Below are 25,038 nucleotides of genomic sequence, written 5' to 3'. Positions count from 1 at the left end.
TCCCGATTGCCTGCACAAATAATATCAAGGCACACTGTGACTTCTTTTGTTTATATACACTAAATACGTCAAACTAACTCAAAGATTTCTTTTTCCCATGTCCTCCTAAACAGCAAAACCATATTCTGCAGCCTGGAATGCAGCTTTTCTCGTTTCTTTCTACTCAAGGGATCTTCATGAGAACACATTGTTTCTGAAGCTTTTAATTAAAAAATCTGAGGAAAGCAATAAAAAAAGTAAATCTCAAGATAACATCTTTATTTTAATGGAAACACACACAGACAATCTTTAATTGCCCTGTGACTCTTCCAATACACATCATCCCCAGATTTATGAGAGAGCAGTAAGAGGAGAGCGAGCCTGAAAAGTCACTTTGAGCCCAGGCGGCCGCTCGGTGGCCCTGGCAGCACCACGAGGGTATGGTCTGCGGTCCGAGGACAGCCCATACCAGTTTCAGTCTCCTGGCCTCCTCACAGCTGAAAAGCTGGAGCCTGTGACAGCAGCACAGTCCAAAGGCTTTTTATTTTCCATAAAAAGTACTTGCATGTTTGCTTTAGCAGTTTAACCCACTCGGTGTCAAAGCCCAGCCTTACCTGCCGCATTGTCAGAGAAAGTTTGCTGTCTCCATAACACACTTCTTTTTTGGTTTATTTTGCATTTAAGAATGTTATTATAAAGTCACATTTGTTAAGACTGATTAATGTTACTAAGTTGCATAGTTACTGTAAATATTTATAATCACACACACAATTTGGTAATAATTGCTGTGTCCAGACCAAGTTTTCATGACAAGCCAAACCCATGTCACTCATGTCCCCTTGTTCCTACTATGCAACTCTTGTGTCTACTGGGAGCAGGGGAAGAGCCCAGTGAACCTGCCAGCAAAGTCTAACACAGGCTTAAAGCTCAGGTTCAGGAATATAGAATTATATACATTGTGGGTAAACAGTCTCATACAAATACAGACAATGTGATCTGGTAGGGACCAAGGGCATGTGCTATGATATATTTTGTATAGTGTTTGTTTACTTATACAAGTAGGTTTTTAGCGCACAGAAAAAAATTCGCTTTCAGAGCAGACCACCATCTCCTAACTGCTTTGCTGCAGATCACCTGTGCATCCATGTGATGCAATACAATCCAATGCTTGCTTTAAAATATTTCTACATTATAAGAACCTTTTCCTTGCTAAGGTCAAACAGCCCCTCGCACTGCTTTGGTGTACTAAAACCCTGCCTTAAGCATTTCCACTGTGGTAGATTTTCCTTTCTCTGTTTAGATATATCATGCTTCATACAGCTGGGGGAATTAGTAAATTAGTGTAACAGAAAAATTAGTAAATTTGCGTAACAAACTGCTCTGATAAGCAAGACATTTTAAGATTAATGAAGATTTATCAATTTCTGTTTCATTGCACATTTGTGAGAACCGCTTCCCAGTTGGCCCAACATCCTTCAGTTAAAATGCCTCCAGAAAAGTTCATATTAGAGACTTCCTAGATAGCAAACGCTGGCCATCAGTTTGCTAAAGTAACTCCTCTGCCACCCATTCTAGTCTAAATGCCTTCTCTAAGACTACTGAATCAGCTTTAAAACTCAGTATATTTAAATAGAAGGAAATTTCATCATCCTTTATTTTTCATGGATGGATGCCCCTCTGCTCAGCTATCTTTGATGTGTACCAGTTATAATATAAACATTTTTCTTCTTGAAATAAGCGTTACATATGTACATATCCCCCCCCCCCCCATCTAAAAGGGCATTCCTACAAGCATATAGAGAAAAAATTTCAAGAAATTATGAAGAAGTAACTCTAAACTTTGGCACAAAGCTCAATCCCTCAGCTCAGCCCCTGTGCAGGTGCAGTATAAACCCGGCCAGCTCAACACTTGCAAGCTCTTGCACAGCACACAGGCTTGTTGTGCTACAGGCAGGTACCAAAACTTGTTCCTCACATCCTCCCTTATTCAAAGTGTGTGACCCTAAAAGACAAGAACTAGCACAAACAGAGCTATGTACAGTGCCTGGGCTCGAGCCAAACAGTGAAAAAACAGGGATCGGTAAATACACCTTTACAAAGAGCGGGCAAGCAGAAAACTTGCTACACCACTGCAGGTGCAGTGAACAAATCAAGCCAAAATAAAACTTCCCAAGCTAAATTGCCTGGCATTCTGTACAGACGTGCTATGGCACAGCGAGCTGCCCCTCCACTTTATACTCCCAGTTTTTTAGAGCTTGCAGTGGAGTACCTACAGGAAACCACTGAAATTCTTGGACCAAAAGGTTAATTATCACTCCCTGACTCCCCACAGGAGTTACAAGTGGATTAGAAGCAGAAACAGAGTAAGCAGCAGCTCTGGAAGGGACATGAAAGCACTAAATACAGTCAGCAGTAGTGGAAATGAAGTGTGGGAAACTTTAAAAAAAAAAAAAAAAAAGGCCAGTGCTAGAAAGGCCATTTTGGGTAGTCTAGAGAAGAGTGATTACTGTCAAGCAGGCAGAGGCATTCCTAGCTCTGCAGCACTTATCCCCAGGAAGATAAAACAAATGAATGTTCCTATGCAATTGTCTTACAATACAGGACTGTTTACTGGCAGAATTCTCTGTTGCATCGCTCTCCATCTGACTGCTTGCAAAAGCTAAGGTGTTTTATCAGCTCCAGTCTGCTCTTTTCCACATATATAAGAACCGGTCTTTTGAGAACAGCCTTTTCTCTGAAGTCCAGCATTGCCAGGTACAGCCTACAGCACGGCTCTGCTGTGCTGGCACGGCTGAGGCTTCATGTGTCCTGTGACACATAAGGGTGAACGACAGCAAGTGCACTCAGAGCATCTCATCAGAGGCAAGTGCTGCCCACTCCAGAGCACGATGTGTGCTGTGACACATCGTAGTGTGGAAAACTCCACATGCCTCAGCTCCCACCAGCTTCTAGCAGACATGTTAATTACACCCTGGAAAAGCACATGCCTTCACAAAATTAGCACCTATTTATGGAGCAATATAAACCATCCTTATCAAGGAAGTCATTCCTACATGAATCAAATCTAAAGACTGCTCCTGCCTTACAAGTAACTAGGATAAATCTCAAACACGCAACAGTCACTTCTATGTTACATCAGAAATAACATGAAGAGCACAACATAATCCATTTGCAGCTGCTATATGCATAGATCAAACAAAGCATTTATTCCAGTTTCATTGCATTTTAGAACAGTACATTTAAGAAGTTAGGACGTCAACCAAAACTTCAGAAATAGGATGAAAATGATGAAGCATTAAGGCAGCTAAGCTTTCTAGATGAGAGACCAAGGTAGTCTCACGAAAACTGGTATTCCAGCTACAAGTACTTAAAGAGATAAGGTAATGAGGTCTACAGCCATCATCCAACAAACATTTATGCAGCAAAGGAACCCAGCCCAGAACTGTTCTGCTGAGTCATATTTGTAAAGCACAGCAAAAGCAAGAGTAACACACTTCCAGTACATCAGCAATTCTTTTTTCCCAAAATATTAGATAAGATAGTTTAAAGGCAGTGGAGGCATCTGCCAAGCAAGGCTGCAGAGTCATCACTGATGGGAAAATTCAAAGATTGGACTTAAAGTCACATCTCACAGGAGGGCTCAGAAGACTTCATTTATTCTTTCTGTAATACAAAAGGACCCACTGGACAGTCTAACCTGATAAATGGTTTCCTGCAAGGAAGAAAAGGCATATTTAAGGAACAATTATCCTATCCAATATTAATAAGATTGTTCCTTTGCTCAAGCATATGAACACTGAACTTAGTAAGCAGAGCCATTAAAAGCTTTCTTTTCTGTTTTTTCAAGTTGAAGTACACCGTGCAGAAATGACTTAAAAAAAAAAAAAAATCACAGCAATGAAATCCTGCATTGTAGTGAGAACCCAGATAAGCAGACAGACTTAAAGGCTTACAAGAAAAGCGGAAATTATTCTCTCTCTTGAGGATGGTATAGTTTAAAACACAGCTTAGGAGGAGGAACAAATGATCAATGGAATGAGAAGTAACAGAACGACATTTTATATTGAGTTGTGAAGGACAGCTTTTTTCTATCTTGATTACAATATTTTGCTGAAATTTTTCAAATCAGGAGGGAACCAAACTGAATAACACAAAAGAATCGCTAGGGTAGATGTTCTACAAAGAGAAAGATTAACCCAAGATGACAGGTTTGTGAACCTACCAACTTATCAGCTTCCACCTCCAGGCTATATCCTGACATGAAGGCATCCTTATGGTCTTATAATCATTCTACCTACTGATCAACCTTGTTAGAGAACCTCTCTCAGAAAGATATGGAAGCAACTATAAACTTGCCTTCCTTCAAAAGCCCACTCAAAATTCACTTCTGCTTCTCTGAAGGTTATAATGAAGCACAGAGTAATACATGGGACTGCTGGGATCAGTACACTTAGATAAGCAAAGAACAGCAGACATCACAGGACTCTTCTTCAGTTCTCCATTTCCTTCTTTCCCTTTTTTACAACCTCAGCATTTTTAAGTCCTTAAAATCTCATAGATACTATCACGAGACTAACTTTCTGCAAAGCCTTCAAATCCATAGCATTTATATCCATTGTTTCAATCCATCATTTTAACTTCAATGAACACATATGCAAATAATCACATTAAATTTAACAGTATACTTAAAGCATTGCTTTTAATGTGTTTCCGGTGTAAGGGCAGATTTCTGCCTTCCAAAAAAATACTCTGCCCTCCCCAGTGCTAGGGAAAACCACTTTCTTGATCTTCAAAATCCCTCAGTTGCCAAGAAATAGCTTTGCAGAAAATGGATGGTTTAAATAAACTGACTGACCTGCTGTGATCCATCGCCATTCACGATGTGAGGCATCATGGCTACTTCTCCGTTCAGCAACGGTGGCAGCTCCAGCGGAATTTGGTCGGTCATCATCATTGTGACGTACATTCATGGAGAATTTTCCTCAACGGGCTTCCTGCAAGAGAAGCATCAGTTAAAGACCCTGGAAAACCCACTTATAGTTTAGAGGGTCACTGGTATCTGTGTGTGTTTTGCAACCTAAGTACACCTGCTTTTGTAACAGGCTGCATATGGGAAACTGAGGCATTGAACAGAGGTTTTAACTGTCAGATCAAGAGCATGGGAAGTCAAGTTTCCACGCAAGACTTCAAAAAAACAACTAGCCAGATTTCCACTCATTCCCGTGATTTAATGCCCAGCCCTCATCTCACAGCTGAAATGGGCAAGTTCCAAGACACTTAGAATGAGATTTGCTCTGTTCCTAAAAATCAGCATCCTGCTTGCTACCACAGCTCTTGGAAATACATCATCTGCATGATTAAAGTGTCACCTCACTTTCACTCAATATCCACAGTTCAAAGCCAAACACCTTTATTTTCTTTCTAGGGCCCTGTGGACAGTGAGAACTGTCACCTGTAACACAAAGAGCAGGCGCCTGATTTCCACTTAATCATGATCCAACGGAGAAAGATTTTTACTGGAGCAGGAGGCACAGCACATCCCCATGCTTTAAACACTTTGTGCTATACAGAAAACCACAGAGCAGGATGGAAAATCTCACCTGAAAGTTTGTGAAGAATCACACACCACTTCCAGCACACCCTCCTTGACGGCTAATTGCTGTGATATGTAAGCATCACTAAAACCACAGGGAATTGCTTTGTAAAAGCAAGTCTTAATTCAGCATTAAAAGTACCATCATACTGTTTCATGGGGCAATAAGTCAGTTCTTTAGTGAATAAGATAGATGACCTAATCACATAATCTAGCTATAGTTCTGCACAAGTACTCCTAAGCAAAGCAACCTTGCAGGTCCAGCATTAATTGGGCAGCCTCCTTAGTACCTCTTATGCCAGAGAATGCCAAAGTCCTCCCAAATCATTTCATATACATCACAAATTCAAGTTAGAAAAAAACATGCTGCGACTTAGGTGACTGGTAACAGCCAAGTAATCAGCTGGCACAAGACCACCAGAGTATAAATAGGGGATTTTTTGGCAAAGAGCAACAGGGAAATCCCTGCTCACAAGGACAGTGTTGTGGGATCAGGTATTTACATGGAGTGCTTGACCACAGAGCCATAAACTGGGAATTTAATTCACCTGCTCTGGAGGGAACTGAGGGCTGAGCCAACCTCACCAGGGCTGGAGCAGTTCCACCAACTTTGTGGACTGCAGACCTGACACCCCACACCTGCTCTGCCCCCCAGTGCTGCTAGGATTTAAGTTCACATTTTAAAAATATTGGTTTAAACAACTAAGCTAGGAATCATGCTGAAATATGTTGTCTTCATTGACCTTTTCCAGAGTTCATGGCAACCCTGTCACCTGCAGAGCCACTCAATGATCAGAAACATCAGCCTGACCAGGAGCTGCTACTCCAGCTCCTGAAGAGGACCACTTGGGTGATTTAAAACTGATGGGGTGCCCACACAGACTGACTCACATCTCTCTCTTTGTTCTTGACCCTTCACATCTAAGTAGTACCAGAAGACTAAAAGTGCATTTGTTCTTCAGATGTGCAAACTTAGCCCTGTTACCTTCAGCCACACATCTCAAGACCAGCACTTTTAATTTATCTCAGTACCAAATTTAGCATGACTCTCACAGCTTTTTCCAAATGTTCTTATCTGTGTGAAAACACCACTTTTCTAATCATCACTGCACTGAGAAGTAAACAGAGGCAATCTATTTTCATCCATCTTTAAATGAAAACCCTCCTTTTATTTGAGACTTAATTACAGGACAGAAGTTCTCAGAAAGCTTGAGGCACAGTTAAGAGGAGGGCGGTACATCCACAGCCGGGTTTCAAGTCCCATCCCCTGCCTGCATCGACTGCTTTGTTCCAGAGCCTGGCAGTGGTTTAGTCCTGCTGTCACCACTGCCCTGAATAACCTGCCCTGCAGTGCATATAGCCATGGAGTAAGGAATAGAACACTTGCTAAATCCTCCTGTAGTCCGCAGGATCCACTCTCTGATCCAGCACGGGTCCATCGGCGACCAAAGCCTCCCTGGCTTAGACATTCAAAGCTCTGACCTAACCGTTACGTGGGCTACAAAAATCTGTCCAACAGCCCAGAAGCTTTGCTCAATGCATTTTCTCCCTGAAGTTTTGCAATGTTTGGAGCTTTTTCCTAAGCCTTTTGCTTTTCATTACTTCAGAGTCTCAGGTTTTAATTTTGACAAACATCCAAGTCCACAAGCAATATTCGTAAGGATTGGGGTTTGGAGGTGGAGAGAAGGGAGTGGGGCAGTGCGATTTGGGGTTTGGTTTGTTTAGAATTATTATGAAGAAGAGAATGTGAGTTTCTGAACCATTTCTTAAGTGCTTGGGATTAAGGACTGAAAAAGCCCAATACTGAGCACCAGTGAGAAGATTGGCATCAGAGCTTTCAATGCAAACAGGTTGATTTAGTCAATAGTCAGTTGTACCTCAAACTACATGGGCTATACATGTAATTACGTATCTATAGTTTTTCTGTGTATATATATTCATATATAAAAAACTTAATTAAGATGATTTTAAAAGAATGAAATGTTCACAGGAACTCTTTTAAACCCATGGAAAACAGTACGCTCCCTTCCCCAAATAACTGACATGTTAATCTAGTCCAAATCTGAAAGCTCCAGCTTTAACGGAGTTTAAGCATCACGCCAATTCTACTTTCTTAAGAAAAAAAGCCAGACTGTAGCTTGAAGCTACATATTTTCCTAGTAATAATTCCATTCCAGGCACAACAACCAATATGTTGACATTTATTTGCTACATGTCATTATTTAAAGTCTTGCAGCTGCATTCCTTTTGCTTTATTAATGGTTTGTCACTACAGCCATGTCTACACTTGCCTCACTTAAAAGGGGAAAAAAAAAAAAAAAGAAAGAAGAAAAAGAAATAAGAAGGACTTCCTTTGTCAGGACTGGTACAACCCCACCATAGGTAATGCCAGCAACAGTACTGGCTACATGGCACAGTTGGCCACGGGCCTTTTTTTTTTTTAGCAGTATTTCACATAGATGTACACTGTGCAGAGTTAGATGAGATGGAGTTAAAGCAGCTACTGTGACACTGGCAGACCTCATACTGAAGCCAAAGCCTTTGGAAAAGGCTTCATGCACTTTTTTAGCTTATTTGCTCATCCATCCTACTTAGAACAGATTTATTTACCGTGCATTCACACCCCTCCTAAACCCTAGCATTCCCCCCACAGGGGCTGCTCATGTAAGCAAACTTGATTAATACAAAGAAGGTGAGGTTTGAACACAAGCGTTTTCTTTTTCCTGTAAATTCAGGAACATTGCTGGAAGAAAACACCAGACAAGGACTCAAAAGAGCCAGGCCACATTTCAGGATATGAGAACTCTTCCTTAGCTAAAATATGAACTGCCAAATACTAACTCTCAGCCTTTTTTTTTTTTTTCCCCCCCAGGTATTAACTCAAATTTGGGGTTTTGTCTAGAAAGTTGACTATATTTAAATTTTAAAAAAGATATTTCCTGTGCGTCTACATTCCCTAGGTTTGGCTGGGACAGACCACGGCAATGCCAACGTGGAGCAAAAGGCTGCATCTCCCTGTCTTGCTACCTCCAGGAACACGGGAAATCACAGCTTCCCATCTTGCTGTAGAGCAAGGAAGAAGAAATAACAATTCAAATTTCATGTTTCCCTCCCCAAACCAAACTTCCAAGCCTTTTGATGTCTGCAAGTTACTGTTACAAATTCAATTTTCAATTCAGTACTGCGGTCTTCTACTCAGAGATGATTAAATTAATTCAGTATGTGAATAACTAATACATAAATTAGCTGCACATGGAACTAGAAAGAAAACTAAAACACACAGAAGAACTAAGTGTAACTATCTAAAAACCAATGTCCATGTATGGTGAATTTATATGACCCAACAGGTTACGTCGGAGTTCTCCTGAAATTCCAAAAGCAGTGCGAACTGCATCAAGATACCAAAGTCCTACTTTTCCTAGAAAGTTCTACCCATGCTATTCAATAGGGAGATAAGCCAAGAACATTTTTCTTTTTGTGATTTCCACACCCCCCCCGCCTTCTGTCTTTTACAAAGCCGAAGAACCTTTTCCAGCTACAGCAGACAAATTCAGAGAACCTGGCAAAAGCAAAAGGAGCTCTGAATACACAGTCCTCTGCAGCTGACCATTAAAAACTACTAAACAAAATGTTCTTCTTTTTTATCAGAATCATCTGGAACTATGAAAGTTGTACTACAAAGATGACATTTCTGATACCTAGTAGAGCCAAATATCCTGGTTTATTTAATATAGAAAAAATTCCAGGAGTAAACACGTTTGCACTCATGCAGTGCTTACTTAGGGTTATTCTGACTGATTAGAGAAGCACGTACTGTATAAAGAGTAAGAGGCTACACCACCTTCAAGCCTAGCATTACTGTAGAAAATATTTAAAACACACATAGTATAAAATTTAAAAACAGGAAAAATTTTCTCTTTCCAGACTAAAAAACACACCTTACAATTTCAACATGATGAAGTTCATACACAGACATGCATGCACACACACACAAGCCCAAACAGCGCATGCAGCAACAATTAATAAACATGCAAACAAAAACTCCAATTTTCTACAAGATTTGTCCTTGGGCATGACAAGGACTTTGTCTGTGGCCCAGCCGCCTCCTGAGCCAGCTGTGACCATGGCCCCCGCCACATCACCGAACCAGTCCATACATTTCTCAAACTGCTTTCCTTGAGATTAAGCTCAAATGCTACTCAGCAATGGCAACTAGTAGAGAAAGCCAGAGGCCTGCTGGTGCTCAAGCTTCCCTTCCTAAATTTAGGATAAATGTCTAACTGTCACCATCAGTAGTCATAAGCTATCCTGCCTTTATAACAAACCACAGAAATTACACAGTCTTGGCATGTACGGTACACAGGTGTCCAGTCCCTCGTGAAGAAAATTACGTAACACATTGGTTGTAGAATCATAGAATCACTTATGCTGGAAGAGACTCTCAAGATCATCAAGTCCAATCATAACCTAAATCTGGTACTCAGCCATGTCCCTAAGAACCTCAGCTACACGTCTGTTAGACCCCTTCAGGGATGGTGACTCCACCACTGCCCTGGGCAGCCTGTTCCAATGCCCGACAACCCTTTCTGTGAAGGAAGGTTTCCTAATATCCAAACTGAACCTTCCCTGGTACAACTTGAGGCCATTTTGTCTTGTCCTATCCCTTGTCACTTGGGAGAAGAGACCAACACCCTCCATGCTACAACATTGGGAGTGGCTTCAAAGATGACAGAACCCATTACCCAACAAAATATAGCTTTCTTGAAACAGAAGTTTTCTCCACTAATTCTTCAAAATCATAAAACACATCCCATTGAGGCTGCAGAGAGAAGAAGAGGCTTGGGTCAGAACCTTTTTTTTTTAAAAAAAAAAATCAGGTTATATAGTCTAATATGAGCTCCTTTCTACCCCAGTTTTATAGGTGTATGTATACGAGCCCCTCTTCTACCATTCTACATGTAATGGCTGATCTTCTCTTGCACAGTGGTTGATGCACTGAGTAGAGAAGGAATCCAACCCATCAGCAACTTCCTTGGTAGTTTAAAATGATGGGAAAGGCTAGTTCAGGTGTGATGTCACAAGTCAAAGTCTTTTGATGATCTAACTGTGCTAATGACCAGCAGTCGCTTAAAATGTGACTGTTTCTCCTCCCCACCAGCTGTTGCCCCAGGCTTGTCCTGGAGCAAACCAGGTTCTGCAAGAAGGATGTTCAGAAATTGGCAGTCCTCTGACTAGAGGAGGAAATATTTGTGATATTTGATCTGCATCCTCCAAACCACATCCTAATAATACAACCAGCCCAAACCCTCTACCATCATCTGCAGAGTTAGCTGGAACACAGACAGGTTCCCCCATCCACTGTGCTATATCGACCCTCAGATACTTGTGTTGTTATACCTGGGACAAGAGGAAGCAGGAGTTGCTAAAAATGGTCTTGCCATGGCTAAAAACTACGTATGGAATCATGGGTCATGTCAGAGGGAGTCCCGCTTACCACCGAGAAGTCAAACGTGGTTTTAGAAACACAAGACTCAAGTATTTCTAGAAGTAGTCTCACTTAAGGGAATAAATAAAGTGAAATGCAATGAAAATAAGAAAATCCTTTTGTGTTTAGCTGCAGCCATTACCTGCAGCACAGATTATTATTCCATAAAAGGAAATAGTCTTGGAACCATTTGCTATTTTCCAGAAGTTCACAAGTCTAACTGAGGAATCATATCAAAGTCTGGTATGTCAAATCACATCAGTGTTGCTCATTATGCAGCTGAAAAAATGGATCCTTTTTCCAGAGATATTTTGAACCATATCCACCGGAGAAAAATTACTAGGGAAAATATTGCATGTATGTACAAACAGAATATGCATACACACATCCATAAACTTAATTGTATGCACACACACTCAGACACTAAGAATTTAGAAGGAGTACAGGACCCACTAGGAAGGCTCCAAATGAGAAGTGCTGCTTCTGCACATTACTGTCGATGCTGGTGTTTGCATGCAAGAGATGAAAGTGCTTACACACAACCCCGCTCTCCTATTGTATTTTGTACAGCACACGTTGAAATTTAAGATTAATTAAAACATACATAACGCAATCATATTTTCACTGAAAAGCAGAGCGGTAAATATAGGTGCTTTCAAGAGACTCTTGCCATGGCTTGCCACTTGAATTCAAAAAGGAGTGGTAATAATTGTTCATGTAGAAAAGCCCCTTGAGACATGAGCAGTACCTGGAGGTATGCACACAGATGGTTGGTCAAGGCACAAACAGTCTGGAATTTGTCTTGTCTGATGTGTGTTCATTAGTTTAGTTAAATCACATCCGTCTGAAGAGCGATTGAAACCTGAAAGCATTCTTTCTCTGTTTAATTGCAAATATGGTAGATTAATTTGAAAGTATCCAAACAGATGGGCTGCTTCTAACAGTTTTGATGAAATATATGCAATTTTTAAAAACTGTTATGACAAAGAAAACAGATTAGAGGGAATGCATACCTATGAAGCTCACTGGTGTTTTACAAAGAGGCAATAAAATGCCTGCTGCTTGTTCTCTGTGCCAGTTCACTGACAATAAGGCCACCAGTAGCTGGATCCTATCTCCACTAGGCTGAAAAGCATAAACATCCTCTTAAAACTTAACCACAGTAATTCAGTGGGTTTATTCCCCTCTAGTTTATTTTTATTTTAAGTAACAACACATTTCAATGTCCTTAGTACATTCCATCTCTAAAGATGGCATTATCAGCACTATTCAATTCTATAGGGGATCAAGGAAAGTTAAGTGTTTTTCCTCACACTGGCGTGAGATTTCTAAGGCAGCTATCCAAAGGGTAACTATATGGTGATTTTCGGTAGTTTGCATTTATTTAAACCTATAATTTGACCTCACATTTTCAAGATTTGAAATTCCATTATTTTAAGGAACAACAATTTTGCAATGCAACCAGCTGCATACCCCTCACAGGAAATATTTATAGTTTAGGAACAGGCAAACTACAGAAAAGAAAAAAAAAAAAAAAGTCCCGAGCTCAATGTTGGGACAAAGCAGAATAACCAACTATCTTCAAAGATGTACCAGAAGCAAGCATCAAGAACAGGGAAATCAGGTGAAACAGCATCCCACAGGAGTATCTCATTTCAAGGCAAGTCCAACTAATCAGCATATAATAGCTCTGGTGAAATACCAGCATAAAGCAAGCTGGTGCACAAAGGAGTCTTTTACCAAAGGAAAACTTCACATCACTGCTTTTCTTTTTCCCCCCCCTTGGTTTTCTCATGAAAACTTGTGTAGGAAAAGCCGGCCCATCCTCATTCCATGTGCCCCAAAGGCTGTCATATTTGGGTGAAAACATAATGGTGCTAGACTTCAGTGAATAAAATACACCAGTGGTTAAATAGATCCCTAATAATTTTATTAAGCTTATATTAGATATGGCTAAGCAAAGCCACAGGCAGATGAGCTAATCCAATGACTTAACAGCAATCTCACTTGTGCAAACAGTATTACAGCTGCAAATTCATCTGCTGCTCAAGAACCGGTTCTAAAACACGCAAACACACCACGGTTACAGCCTGCACCGCTGGCCTAAGAGCACGCTAGAAACAGAGAAAACTTGTATAGAACTCTTTCTCACCATTTGGGCTTGTGTGTCTGTGTTTTCTTCAATCTAAAAATTAAGTTAGTCATTTTGGCTATTTATATTCCTATCCTTCCAAGCCTGCACATCTTTCTTTCCTCACCTTCCTCCGTATTAATCACAACAGATAAAAGGGACTCACAAGTACACAAGAAACCTTTTTATTTCCCCTCCTTCAATTGGATTAAGTGATATAGTTGCAAAAATAGAAAAGTTCTCAGGCACACAATTCTCACAGCATTTCATTGCACTTCTTTTGAGCAGCAATAGGCTGAGGTTAACTCTTCTTGCACAACAATGGTCAATTTTTCCTCCCCACAATTTGTTTTTTCTTTTAATTCACATTAAGTTTTTACACTTAAAGTCTAATTATAAAAGTTGCCCTGGCACAAAATACCTTAAATAGCAACTACTTTAAACATTTTTTTAAAAGGTAAATTAATTTATGCAATTCCAAAAATGTAAGAGATAATCTACCCTCATAGAAACATTTCAGTAAGAGTTCTGGGTGCTGATCCATTGACAGCTGTAGGATACTCGAACAACTGCCCTCGGCATCTACTGTGTTCCAAAATTTCCATCTGTTACCCCCCAATCTGCCAACAATCCTTTTCAGGTTCCCTGCACTCTATATTGCCTCTGACAAAAGCAATTTGTAAGTGAAACTCACAATGTGACAGAAGATATTCAATGAGCTTAAACACTGTTTCAAGCAAATACCAAGTTATTCCAACTATTTGCTTGGAGGATGACCAAACTCCTTCAATGCAGACCTACACCTGTCTACAATTTGGCCCCAATCCTGCACACGTTTGCACTAGGGTATGTCTTTATGCACTCTTAATAGTTTTATTAGCGGGATGCATCAGTCCTGAACTCCCCAGGATCAGGCTGTGACCCCATGCACATGCCCACAAAAATCTCCAGGCAAAGCACAAAGGTGCAAGTCAGATAAGGCGTACGCTTCATCTGTTTGCTTTCTTCTTCTATTTAATAGCCAAAGAATTAATCACGATTAGAGGTTGATAAGCAGAACATTCGGCAATAAATACCCTCCCCCCTTCAGCTCTGCTCTCACAAATAATCATCCCTCTGCAATAATATCACAAAGACCTTGGTTATCTCTGCTAGAGTTCCTGTGCAGTGGAGAATCTACTGAAATCAATGGGGTGAGGTGGGTTCTTTTTTTTTTTTTTTACCACTAATGAAGCTCCAAAGGAGAAAAAAAAAAAAAGGATATCTATCATATCAATCTGCAGTGCTTGAAAAGCATGCATACCAAATTCCATTTACAACAAGGTTTCAGCACACCTTTGTGCAAGGCAAACTTTGTCGTTGTCGCCATTCACCGCTAACCTGACTCCGGGCTGACGCTGCGCTGACAAAGTGGCTCATTGTGTTATTGTGGGAACCAGCTCCGGAGAGATCTCCCATTCTGCCCGGGACTGAAGAACAGGCATTCACACGGAGCGGCCGCTGCAAGGGAGCACCCCTGGATGGCTGCCGGAGACATTTCTCACGTAGAGGGAAAGCTGAGCCCATTATCATTGCGCTCACAGGATCCAAGTGCCTAAACTGCACGATTAACAAAAAAGTCAACCCCAAACCCACCATCCAAACCCCATCACTCTACAACTTTTCAACATCAGGGGAAAAAGTTCATTTAAAGTTTTGTTTCCCCATCCTTCACTTTCACAGAGCTTTTCTGAACTGCTTCACGAAAAAGAACATAGTATACTACCTCAGAAGGTTTCTCTTAATTTGAGCAAGCCACGAATTTATTAAAAAAACAAAACAAAACAAACAAAACCAAACAAAAACCTAAAACCTTCAAACAAAAAGGAAACCACACACACACACACAAAATCAAATAATTGTTCAGTTTTCAACTGAGTAGTTTTTTTATCCAGCACCTTAGAGAAAATAAGCCTCTACTACTACAGGTATCTGATTTTTGTCTCCACTGATAATACAGCACCAAGGAATCAAAACCACTGAATCTTTAGATGCAACAGAGTACTAGGGGGTTTTGTTTTCTTTAAGATGGGAAAACATAGAGTCTCCATCTAGAGAGAAAGTACTGAGCCTCCGTGATGTTGAATATACCAAATGATGCAGCTGTAAAGCTCAAAGTTTATCTATGAAATGGTTTAAAAGGAAAAACCTTTGGGGTTTGTAACCTGCAATGGGGCACAGTTTGTAATGCAGACTGGAGGAGAAATGAAGTTCTATTGTTCTTGCATTCTGACGTTACTTAAACAAATTACCCCAAACCCAAAGCGCTGGTTGAAAGGCGGCCACGTGGCCCATCGCCAGGGGGCCACAAAGATGATGAAGGGAGTGGAGCATCTCCCTTATGAGGAAAGGCTGAGGGAGCTGGGTCTCTTTAGCTTGGAGAAGAGGAGACTGAGGGGTGACTTCATTAATGTTTATAAATATATAAAGGGTGGGTGTCACGAGGATGGAGCCAGGCTCTTCTCGGTGACAACCAACAGTAAGACAAGGGGTAATGGGTTCAAGCTGGAACACAAGAGGTTCCACTTAAATGTGAGAAGAAACTTCTTCTCAGTGAGGGTGACGGAACACTGGAACAGGCTGCCCGAGGAGGTTGTGGATTCTCCTTCTCTGGAGACATTCAAAACCCGCCTGGACGCCTTCCTGTGTAACCTCACCTAGGTGTTCCTGCTCTGGCAGGGGGATTGGACTAGATGATCTTTCGAGGTCCCTTCCAATCCCTAACATTCTGTGATTCTGTGAGATGCTCTCCCCTGTGCCGGCAACAGCCCCGACCCTGTGAACTCCTAGTTATAGGAGTTACTCATTAATAAGCTATAAAGCTTTGTTAATTCAAATTTCCTAATATTTCACCTACTGACTTTGATACTACAGCTTTCAGCGTTGGCAGAACATGAGATGCAATAGCAGTACGGAAAGATTATTAACAAACCTTACACTTCAGAAATTCTTCATCATATGAAAAATAATTAGATTGATGAGAATTCTCCTAAGACCTAGAACAAGCGGCACACACCTTGCAGTTCAGAGCACACTGCTCATCAGGCTCCTTTGGGAATAACCCCAAAAGGATGAATCTAAATGCAACCCATTGCTTCTGGTTCTTTGGGTTTTTAATTGCAAAATAGCATCCAAAATATCCTACCCTACTGTTTTTTGTAGTTCCAAAACAGGAGAAAACATGATGGTAGCTTGCTGTTACTGTGAGCTTAGGCTGAAAGCATTAAAAAGCACTAAAAAAAAAAAAACCAACAAAAAACACAAACAACAACAAAACCACATTATCCCAAAAATATTTCATTTGTAATTGTAGCAGGAATTCAAAAATTGAAGTATTTGGGAAAGGCAGAGAAAAAAAACTAGCTTTGCATCTTAAAAAGATGCAAACCTGAATCTCAAGAAGTGGACTTCGACTTGGTTTGTACATGGGGTGTAGGGGAGCAGCCTTCAAAAAGGTAAGTGGTTTTGCAGGGTTAGGGAGAAGATACAAATAATACAGAACTGCAATAATCGGTTGAGAACAAAAGGTGCAAGTGGCAGAAATATAGGAAGATCCCCCCTCAAAACTCTAGTTGGATGTGTCCAAACTAGAAAAAGACCAAGCCTACAAGAATAGCTAATTCTTTAAGAGTCTGTTTTCTACAGTATCTTGCATAAATATAAACTGCTTCTTCATCACCATGTGTCCTGACAGTCTTCAGGCTTCGGCTTTTCCTGGATTGCACCTCACTTTGCCCATTACAAGAGAAAGTCGCACAAATCCTGATGAAGCAAAGAATGTTACCCTACGTTTATGCCCTTTTAGAATTAATTCCACATCAAATACAGAAATGGAGTATTTTTATATACACATAAATACATCTACAAAATTAAAATGGGGGTTGACAGCATCTTATCTTTGACAGTGGAAGCGGAAACTTCAGAATATCAGCAAAACCAGGCGTTGGTCTGCAGAGTCATGTAGACAGCCTGACAGCACTAGCACAGAAACAACCTTTCCCAGGGAAATTTAGTTGTGCTCAATTTTACCTGAATGGTGTAACTGACACAAGACCCAATAAGATTTTTTTCCACTGCTTTAACACCCAGGGGAGCGCTATCGAGGCACACTTAGTTTGTGTGAATAAGCTGGAACACCCAGGCACTATCACCGAAAGTACAGTACAATCTCAATTCTTTAATATTTACATTCTGACCCCACTCAGTCACATTTCGGCAGCGCACAGCAGAGTCCATACAGACACCCACCTTAACAATATGGAACACAGTTAATCAGTGACAAAAGCCTACCCATTAACCCCAGCTGTTCTTCCAGCAAAGAGCTTCACAGGTCTCAGAGATTCAAGTGGGTTCATACCTTCTCTAATTTTTAGGGGGAGTGTACATATTTTTCCATCATTTGACATGCTGATATCTGGTTTAAAAAAAACAAAAGTGAAACTTACTGATACTATTCTGTATCTACACCATAGCATACTCCTCTTGGGGCTTGGGAAGAAGATGACATATCCACGCAACAATTTTAATAAAGACTCTCAATAGTAATGGACTTGTGCAGAAAAAAGCGCTCACACTCTGTCATGTGAACATACTCCTCACATTTCTCGCTCTAGCCCCTAATCATAACTCCAGGATGGTACAGGAAGACAGTCTGGGTGTTCAGAGTTGTTTCAACTTGCTGATGAGTACATAAGCAACAGAGCGTGCTGCTGGGAAACCCCCAATACCAAACAGCTGTTCAGCATCTTGTCCTTCTCCTGATGCTCATTAAGGAAATTCCCTCATCCTTAATGAATTCTGACTAATTTTTTCCATTGCCCCAGATGAACCTTCAACCGTAAGATTCTTCTCCAATCTTTTCCTGTGTTCCTAAGCACTGCTGCACCAAGCCCTGATGTGAATACTCTAAATCACAGATTGCTGGTGTATTCGCACCTCCTCACCATCCTATAGGTGCCAGAGACACCTTACACTTCATAAAGCAACTCCTCACAACAGTTAGTGCTACAGCTCTACACAGAGAAGTAATCATTGCCTGTTACAGCTTTAAAAACTCCAAAATTAGCAGTATGAAATTCAGCACTATTACAAGTCACTTCACTCCCAGTGTCCTCTGTGTTCCAGGAAGAGAACAAGACTTGTTATCATTTCAATCATAAGCTCAACCTGCTACAACTTGTGTTTTAATTTGTAGGTGAAGAGATGGTGGATGCTCTGATTTTCCTCTTTCTCATCCATATACATTAGTGGTGCAGAAATCTCAGAGAGTACTTGGTCAGAAGTAATGAATGAGATATTCTCACCTATATTTGAACAGTCTATAACATGTTTATTATTAAGAACACACTGAAGTGCATTTGTCTTTGAAGGCTTTTTTTGAACAATTCTTGAATTTATTAAATTAGGGAAACTCACTTTGGTAAGAAGGAAAGTCAATTTCCTTTTTGTGATAAACATGAGTGGGTGAGCCTCCTATCTGTTAAATATGGAGAAAGCACTTAAAATCAAAGAGAAAGCGATAGTACAATCACTGACTGCATTCTGCTTATCCGGATGATGCTTCAGCATTCATGCTTTGTAAGAGGATTAAGAATTCCTGAAGATTAACAAAAAAACTGACCAAAAATGCAGAAACGTGGTGGTATCTAACAGCAGAGCTACTTAGCTGGCAAACTGACAGAAATTTTAGACCAGCCAATAGACTGGAAACCCACTCCCAGAAGTCACTCTTCCCTCTCTAGGAAGGATCACTATGGGAAAAACATGATTTAGTGCAGTTTAGCATTATATGCCAGCTGTCAGATCTATAACTGATATGATAACACGGATCTACATTTGTTATCAAATTACTAACCTGCTGGGAAACCGGTAATGTAGAACTAAAGCAAGTGAGCTCCCTATCCCAAATATAAATAGGTATGGCAGACTAAAGGATAAAGTCTTTATTTTAGACTTTACGTTAAATTTAATATAACAGATAGCCAAATACAAGGTAGTGGTTACAAAAAAGATTTTTTTAAACCACACTCAAAAAACCTAATCAGTGGCGAGAAGTCACACAGATGGAGAACAGGTGCATGAAATTCACTGCTGGATCCAAACTTTAGCAGTTTAAGGTATGCCAGTGGCCTCAAAAACAAAACAAAAGAGGTGGGTTCTGTTTAGCACAATAGTGTCAGGCCACTTTTCATCAGTACAATAAATACGATAACTACTTTTACAGCTTCCCCTGGCAGCTTTATCTCCTGTAATCTACATTCAGGGTCTTACTCTCCCCGTATCTAATCACAGTGGTTTGAGATCATCATGTGAACCGTGATATATGTACATATACACACATTATGTGTTCATCTGCATAATGGGTATAATTACCTTTATTTATCTTATCCTTAGAATGCCTAAACCATGTTCAGAAATAAGCAAGTTCAAAGAATTACTGGAGACTGTAAAGCAAAGTGGTAAAGAGGAAAAAAAAAAAAAGTCAATTTCTCCATTTCTCCCTCTGGTTTTCCTGGACTTAACTTGCTGCAAAAACCTGTAGGCTGACAGTGTGTCCTCCACTCCCAGAGCATGGGGTGCCTGCCCCAAAGCCTCACACACACTCGCTTCGAGAGAGCAGCGTCCCAGGGAGCGCGGCTCCTGCCACTGCCACATACCAAAGATTCCAGATAATTTTTGCACCACGACTAAAACGTTCTCATCAACTTGGATTTCTGTTATAACATGTTACTCCAGCCTCAAAAAGTGCAATCTCAGCATGGTAAGTTCAGTGTTGGTTTAGAATCATACAATAGTATAAGGTCTCCCTGGAACCTTCTCCAGGCTGAACAACCCCAGCTCTCTCAGCCTGTCCTCATAGCAGAGGTGTTCCAAGCCTTCTCTTGGGTTCTGGGGATGCAGAGAAAACAGGTTAAGATGTCTAACACACACCATAATCCTCATATTTACAAATACAGAAGCCTAAGAACTCCACACACCTACCAAATTCTCTTCCCTTCTCTTCTCTTCTTATTAGCACAGGGAGATAGGAACAGGGGTACTTTGTTAATGCCTCACCTCTTCATTACGCTGCCTTCTTTCTGTAAGTTTTATTAAATTGCTAAATATATGTTGCTAACTTTGATATATGTCTATGGGCAAACTGAATCTGTTATGAAAATATTTGTTGCTAGAAACACAAACAAAAAAAAATGGTAAACAACAAATTCTCATTGTATTTAATAGCTGTAGGTCTTTGTTAGAAACAGCTATCCCAGAATATGCAGCCACTTTCATGAGATCAAGTGAATTCTATCTGCAGGTTACAGAAGGAAGCATATACAAACCGGCTGACAAAGGTATTTCATAGCAGGAAGCTCCGAGCCTTCTCGGCAGTCACTGGGGGAGCGGGCAGCAGCCACCCTAAGTACACTTTACTTTCAGTACAGGATTAACCAGATCACAAATCACCAGTTAAATCCTACTTTATGATTTAGGCTTTAATTCATTACAAACGCAAAGACAAAACATGCAACGGAGCCTGAAAGTCAGTCAGGAGTGCTTTGCTCTGGCTACCCCTGTCCCAAGGCTCAGCCCTCCTTGGAAGTAAATGCCTTTTTAATCACGATGAGCAAAAGTCTCTTTTTTTTAAAGGATCTATTGGCTAATTGCTGAACATTGTTGCTAGCAATAAATGCAAATCAATGACTATTCAATATGCAACTAGGCATGCTGGTGGTTTACTGCTACATAAGATATCGGTACTATTTGGATCTCCAAAGCTGTCCTATTTCCTCACTTAATATGGGGAAAAACTAGAAGCTTCTTATCTTCTGCAATGCTCAAGTTTCCCTCCTCCCTTCCATTTTGTGGATTTTCTGCCAATAATATTGTTGCAAAATGAATTCTTGTGGACAGGAAATATCCCAAACAAAGGATGTCCAGCTTTATGATACTTAAAATATTGTGCATTCCTCTTTACCTGTCATTGCACAGGCCAGTTGTCAGTGGGTATTAACGCCTTTGGTTGGCCAGGAAGGGCCCCCACACATTCCCCTCTGGCAGCTGCAGCCTCACGCCTTTCGATAAACCAGCCCCTTCAGATTTCCTTAAGATTTCCCTTTTGTCTGTACTCAACCCCAGCCACCGCATTGCAGTCCAAAGAGACGCAACGGTGCTCTCCAAGCAATGCCAGCCATCGAGAGTACATCCTCCCCAACCTCTCCTGATAAGCTGCTTTAAAATATGCCCACAACCCTCATCTTAATGGCCTAATCTGATGTGGGTGGCTTGGCCTTTCAAGCGCTCCCTTCGTTTAATTTCCTCAACAACTGCACTCCACAAAAGCAAACATCCTGTCCCATTCCAGAGCCGGATCCCGGTTGCGGCAGGCAGCTGCATGGGCAGGAGGGGAGGGAGGACAAACAGCACAGCTCCAGACCACATCAGGGACCTCCGCCGGCCACCCTCATTACACAACAGGTTAGTTTACTGGAACAGACCAAAAGTTATGGTAAGGGACACGTGGCTGTAAAAGCAAGTTTGTTTGACAGGTTGTCAAGCGGCTGACAGGGCCGTGGGGCTGCAGCCTCTGGCACCCAGTCCACCTCCAAGCTGGGTGCCCTGTGCAGCCAACTAGGAGCCAAAAGAACATGCTCATAATAGGGCTTTTGGAGGCAACGGTGACTGTACAGATATCTTAAGCTTTTAATGACATTACCTAAACTACACAATGTAGATATTGCGGTATAGTCACTTTATAACTTACTACACAACTCTTCCCTGCTTGACCAGCTTCAAGCCCCATGAAACAATATCCAAGTCAATGATTGATGCCTAACATATTCCTAGCAGTCAGTACCTTACATCACTTAACCAAAAGCAGACAAATCTTAAAAATCACTTGTGTTAAAAATCAGGATTCAACCCTTTAAGGCACTCTGACACTTCAGTAGCTTGCTGTCCCTCCCTATGAGGAGGACAGCCAACACCCAAAGAGAAACGCAGAGGAGCAGTTGAGCTAAAGTCAAGGCTGCCATCCCCAGAATGAAGATGGCTTTTCAACGAAAGAAACAAGCATGTCAAGAAAAAAAATGCAGAAATTCTGACAGCACAAAATTGCAGCCGTGACACTTGGGTCATTTTAAAATACACTTCTCTAAAGGATTTTAAGTGCCATTTATTGTTCTTCTCATAAACAGACATCCAAGTTCAGCCTTGGTAATAAGTAGTACTTCCACTTTACATCTTTGCTATTCTCTATTAAAATAGCCCTTTTCTTTGTAAGAACACCAAATCCCCACCTGTGATTTCACTGGAGGGTACTAATGCTTCATTTGTAGAAGACTTCAAAGTAACACCAGCTACCATTTCTAGTACCCCATAAATGATCATGCTGTCCAGAGTGTTTTAATGCAGCCTCAGCCAAATTATATTCTCACTTCAGTCAATTATGTTTGCAACATCAGACACACGGCTACAGAAGGCCCATTACCAGGTAAGGTCCCTGGGCACTGACCCTATGTCCCGATAGCACATATATGTTAACGCACTCTCCCAACCCCACCTGATTTAATGCAACACTGAATTCAACACCCAATGGCCACCACGACACCCAAGACCGTTGCCTGGTAGGTACCTTGACACCACCTTTAACACAAACTCACACGTAAGTATATTAATGTTATTAATACAGTCCAAATACAAATATACAGATATAATTTTAAACGGCTACAGAGGATCGAAGAGATAAATGATCACTTTCACAAGAGAAACCTCCTGCACCTCCTCTTGTGGCAGGGCACTCCTAAAGATATTTACTCGACTATGGCCACAGATCCAGTTTTTATAGAAGTAAGTATTCCCTTTGAAAAACAACTCTGCAGAAAGAAGTATGTATCTTGTCCAAACACCAGATGCTTGGACACAGTCAGGCTTCAGTCAGCACTGAAACAACAGAAGTAAAATTGTAGTGTTTTTTTCTCACTTTTGTTGGCTTTACCCTGTTAGCTGGCACAAGTTAGATCCTACTCAGTGTCTCACATCAATAACTGATGGTCAAACCAAAATCCAAACTAATTACATCTCGATCTACTCACAAATCAGAACAAGCATTTCATAATAAAGTCACATTTATTCCAGACCGCTCCATGCCTGGGGGAAAACTTGTTTCTAGAAATATTACGCTCAAATATTTTATAGCCACAGCATTATTTCTTTGATGTTCAATACCCACAATCATGGTTTACTCCCCGACTGCCCCCTCACCTCATGAGAGCTCCCAGATGAAGTCCACTGGTTTCCAGACATAATTCACACGATACTTTTGGGTCTCTGCTCCTTCAAGATCATCCTGCTGTCCCACCACCGATTCTCCAAAGTCACTGAGCTAGTGGTTCCCAACATTTAAAGGCTGAGATCGAGCCATGTCCAAGGGCGAGTACCTATGTTAGACACTGCCAACAAGCTCTGACTAGACCGTAGGAGCGAAGAAGAGAATTTGGAGCGCGGCGTCTGCTCTGACACATCTGCCCACGGGGCACAGAGGGAAGGGAGCCAGCGAGGCGAGCAGAGAAGTCTTTGTCCTTAGGTGACACTGAGGCAATATGCACATGCCAAAATTGTTGTGCAATTAGTATGTTCTTAATTTTGTACCCTCAGAGAAGCTAAGTAAGTGTACTTAATCAACTGAAAATAAAGTAATGCGAAATAAAGCAACCCAAGTAACTAATTAGTTAAAAGACGTCAAATGGAAGCAAAATGAAGCGTCTAATTATATACCATCACTTCAAGTGTACAATACAGAACTACAAAAAATATGCCACTTCCTAACTTAGTCTGAACAATCCAATTAAACACCACTGCTGAGTAATACTGAAGAGAAAAAAAATTAAGAAACAAACGCAAGGGTTAAAATCTGTCTGGTGAGGTACAATGAGATCTTTTCGGTCACCGAATTTAACGGATAAACTCGAACCAAATTCACAAGATTTTAAGGCTTCCTCACAGACAATTTTATGCAACAAAATTCAAACACATGACATCAAGAAAATGAAGGCTTTTGAGTTTTCCTCCGATATTCATGCAAGTCGTACACTCTCCTGTATCCTCAGCTTTTGTTCTCAAAGCAGTATCTCAACCTCCAAAATCATTAAAGCCAAGAAACTGGTGTGTCGCATTTCTTTGTCCCTTGAACCTTCTCTAACGCTATCAGTTGCCATTATCAAACATGAATGTACACTCTAAACACAAGCCATTGAAGCTTATCAGATCACTGACCATGTCATTTTAACAGCCTAAAAACAGTTTTAGGGACAAATACCTTGAAAACAACGAAGCTATGCTGATGTGCAGAGAAAAGGTTACCTATAGGTTTGTCCAACTCCGGTTTTTATTCTAACCTGAATAATCTCTACAGAAGATAAGCATCAGTAGGAAGGTGAGGGAAAGGAAAAAGATAATGGAGCATTTCAGAGGACAGAGAGTCCCCTCAGATGTTTTTCTGAATTTAGTTACATAGAACTTTAGCGACAAATATAATGGATGGTTCTGATGTCCATTTCTGACAAGCTGGTTTTGTTTGTTTGTTTGTTTCATTGTAAATCATCATCACTACTTCAGTAACAAAAACCTAGCACTCAGAGTCTTTCTGTGTGTCCTGGAAATAGCAGCACTACATTTTGCAGAGGAACGTTGTTACAGTGTTCGCAAATATTGTGCAATTATGTTTTTCCTTATAAAAATCAAACCAATTGTGAGCAAAAAGAATGCATTTTCAGTGCAGTATACCAAGCACGGTAAATTCAGTCCTTGAGTAGGAAAGTGTAAATTTAA

General features: G+C 40.8%; 1 protein-coding gene across 2 annotated transcripts in view; it reads right to left on the bottom strand.

Annotated features, from left to right (window-relative positions):
* FNDC3B (fibronectin type III domain containing 3B) overlaps positions 1–25,038 on the bottom strand; it is a 197,604-nt gene that overhangs the window by 153,675 nt on the left and 18,891 nt on the right. For both annotated transcript variants that reach the window (XM_065639992.1, XM_065639993.1), the window contains exon 2: positions 4,835–4,973. In XM_065639992.1, coding sequence (XP_065496064.1) covers positions 4,835–4,945 — 111 coding nt within the window. In that variant the 5' untranslated portion in view covers positions 4,946–4,973. The remainder of the gene's footprint in view (positions 1–4,834; positions 4,974–25,038) is intronic.

This window comes from Caloenas nicobarica, chromosome 8 (assembly GCF_036013445.1).
Source record: "Caloenas nicobarica isolate bCalNic1 chromosome 8, bCalNic1.hap1, whole genome shotgun sequence".
NCBI classification, from domain to species: domain Eukaryota; kingdom Metazoa; phylum Chordata; class Aves; order Columbiformes; family Columbidae; genus Caloenas; species Caloenas nicobarica.
This window is presented reverse-complemented; position numbering and strand designations above follow the sequence as displayed.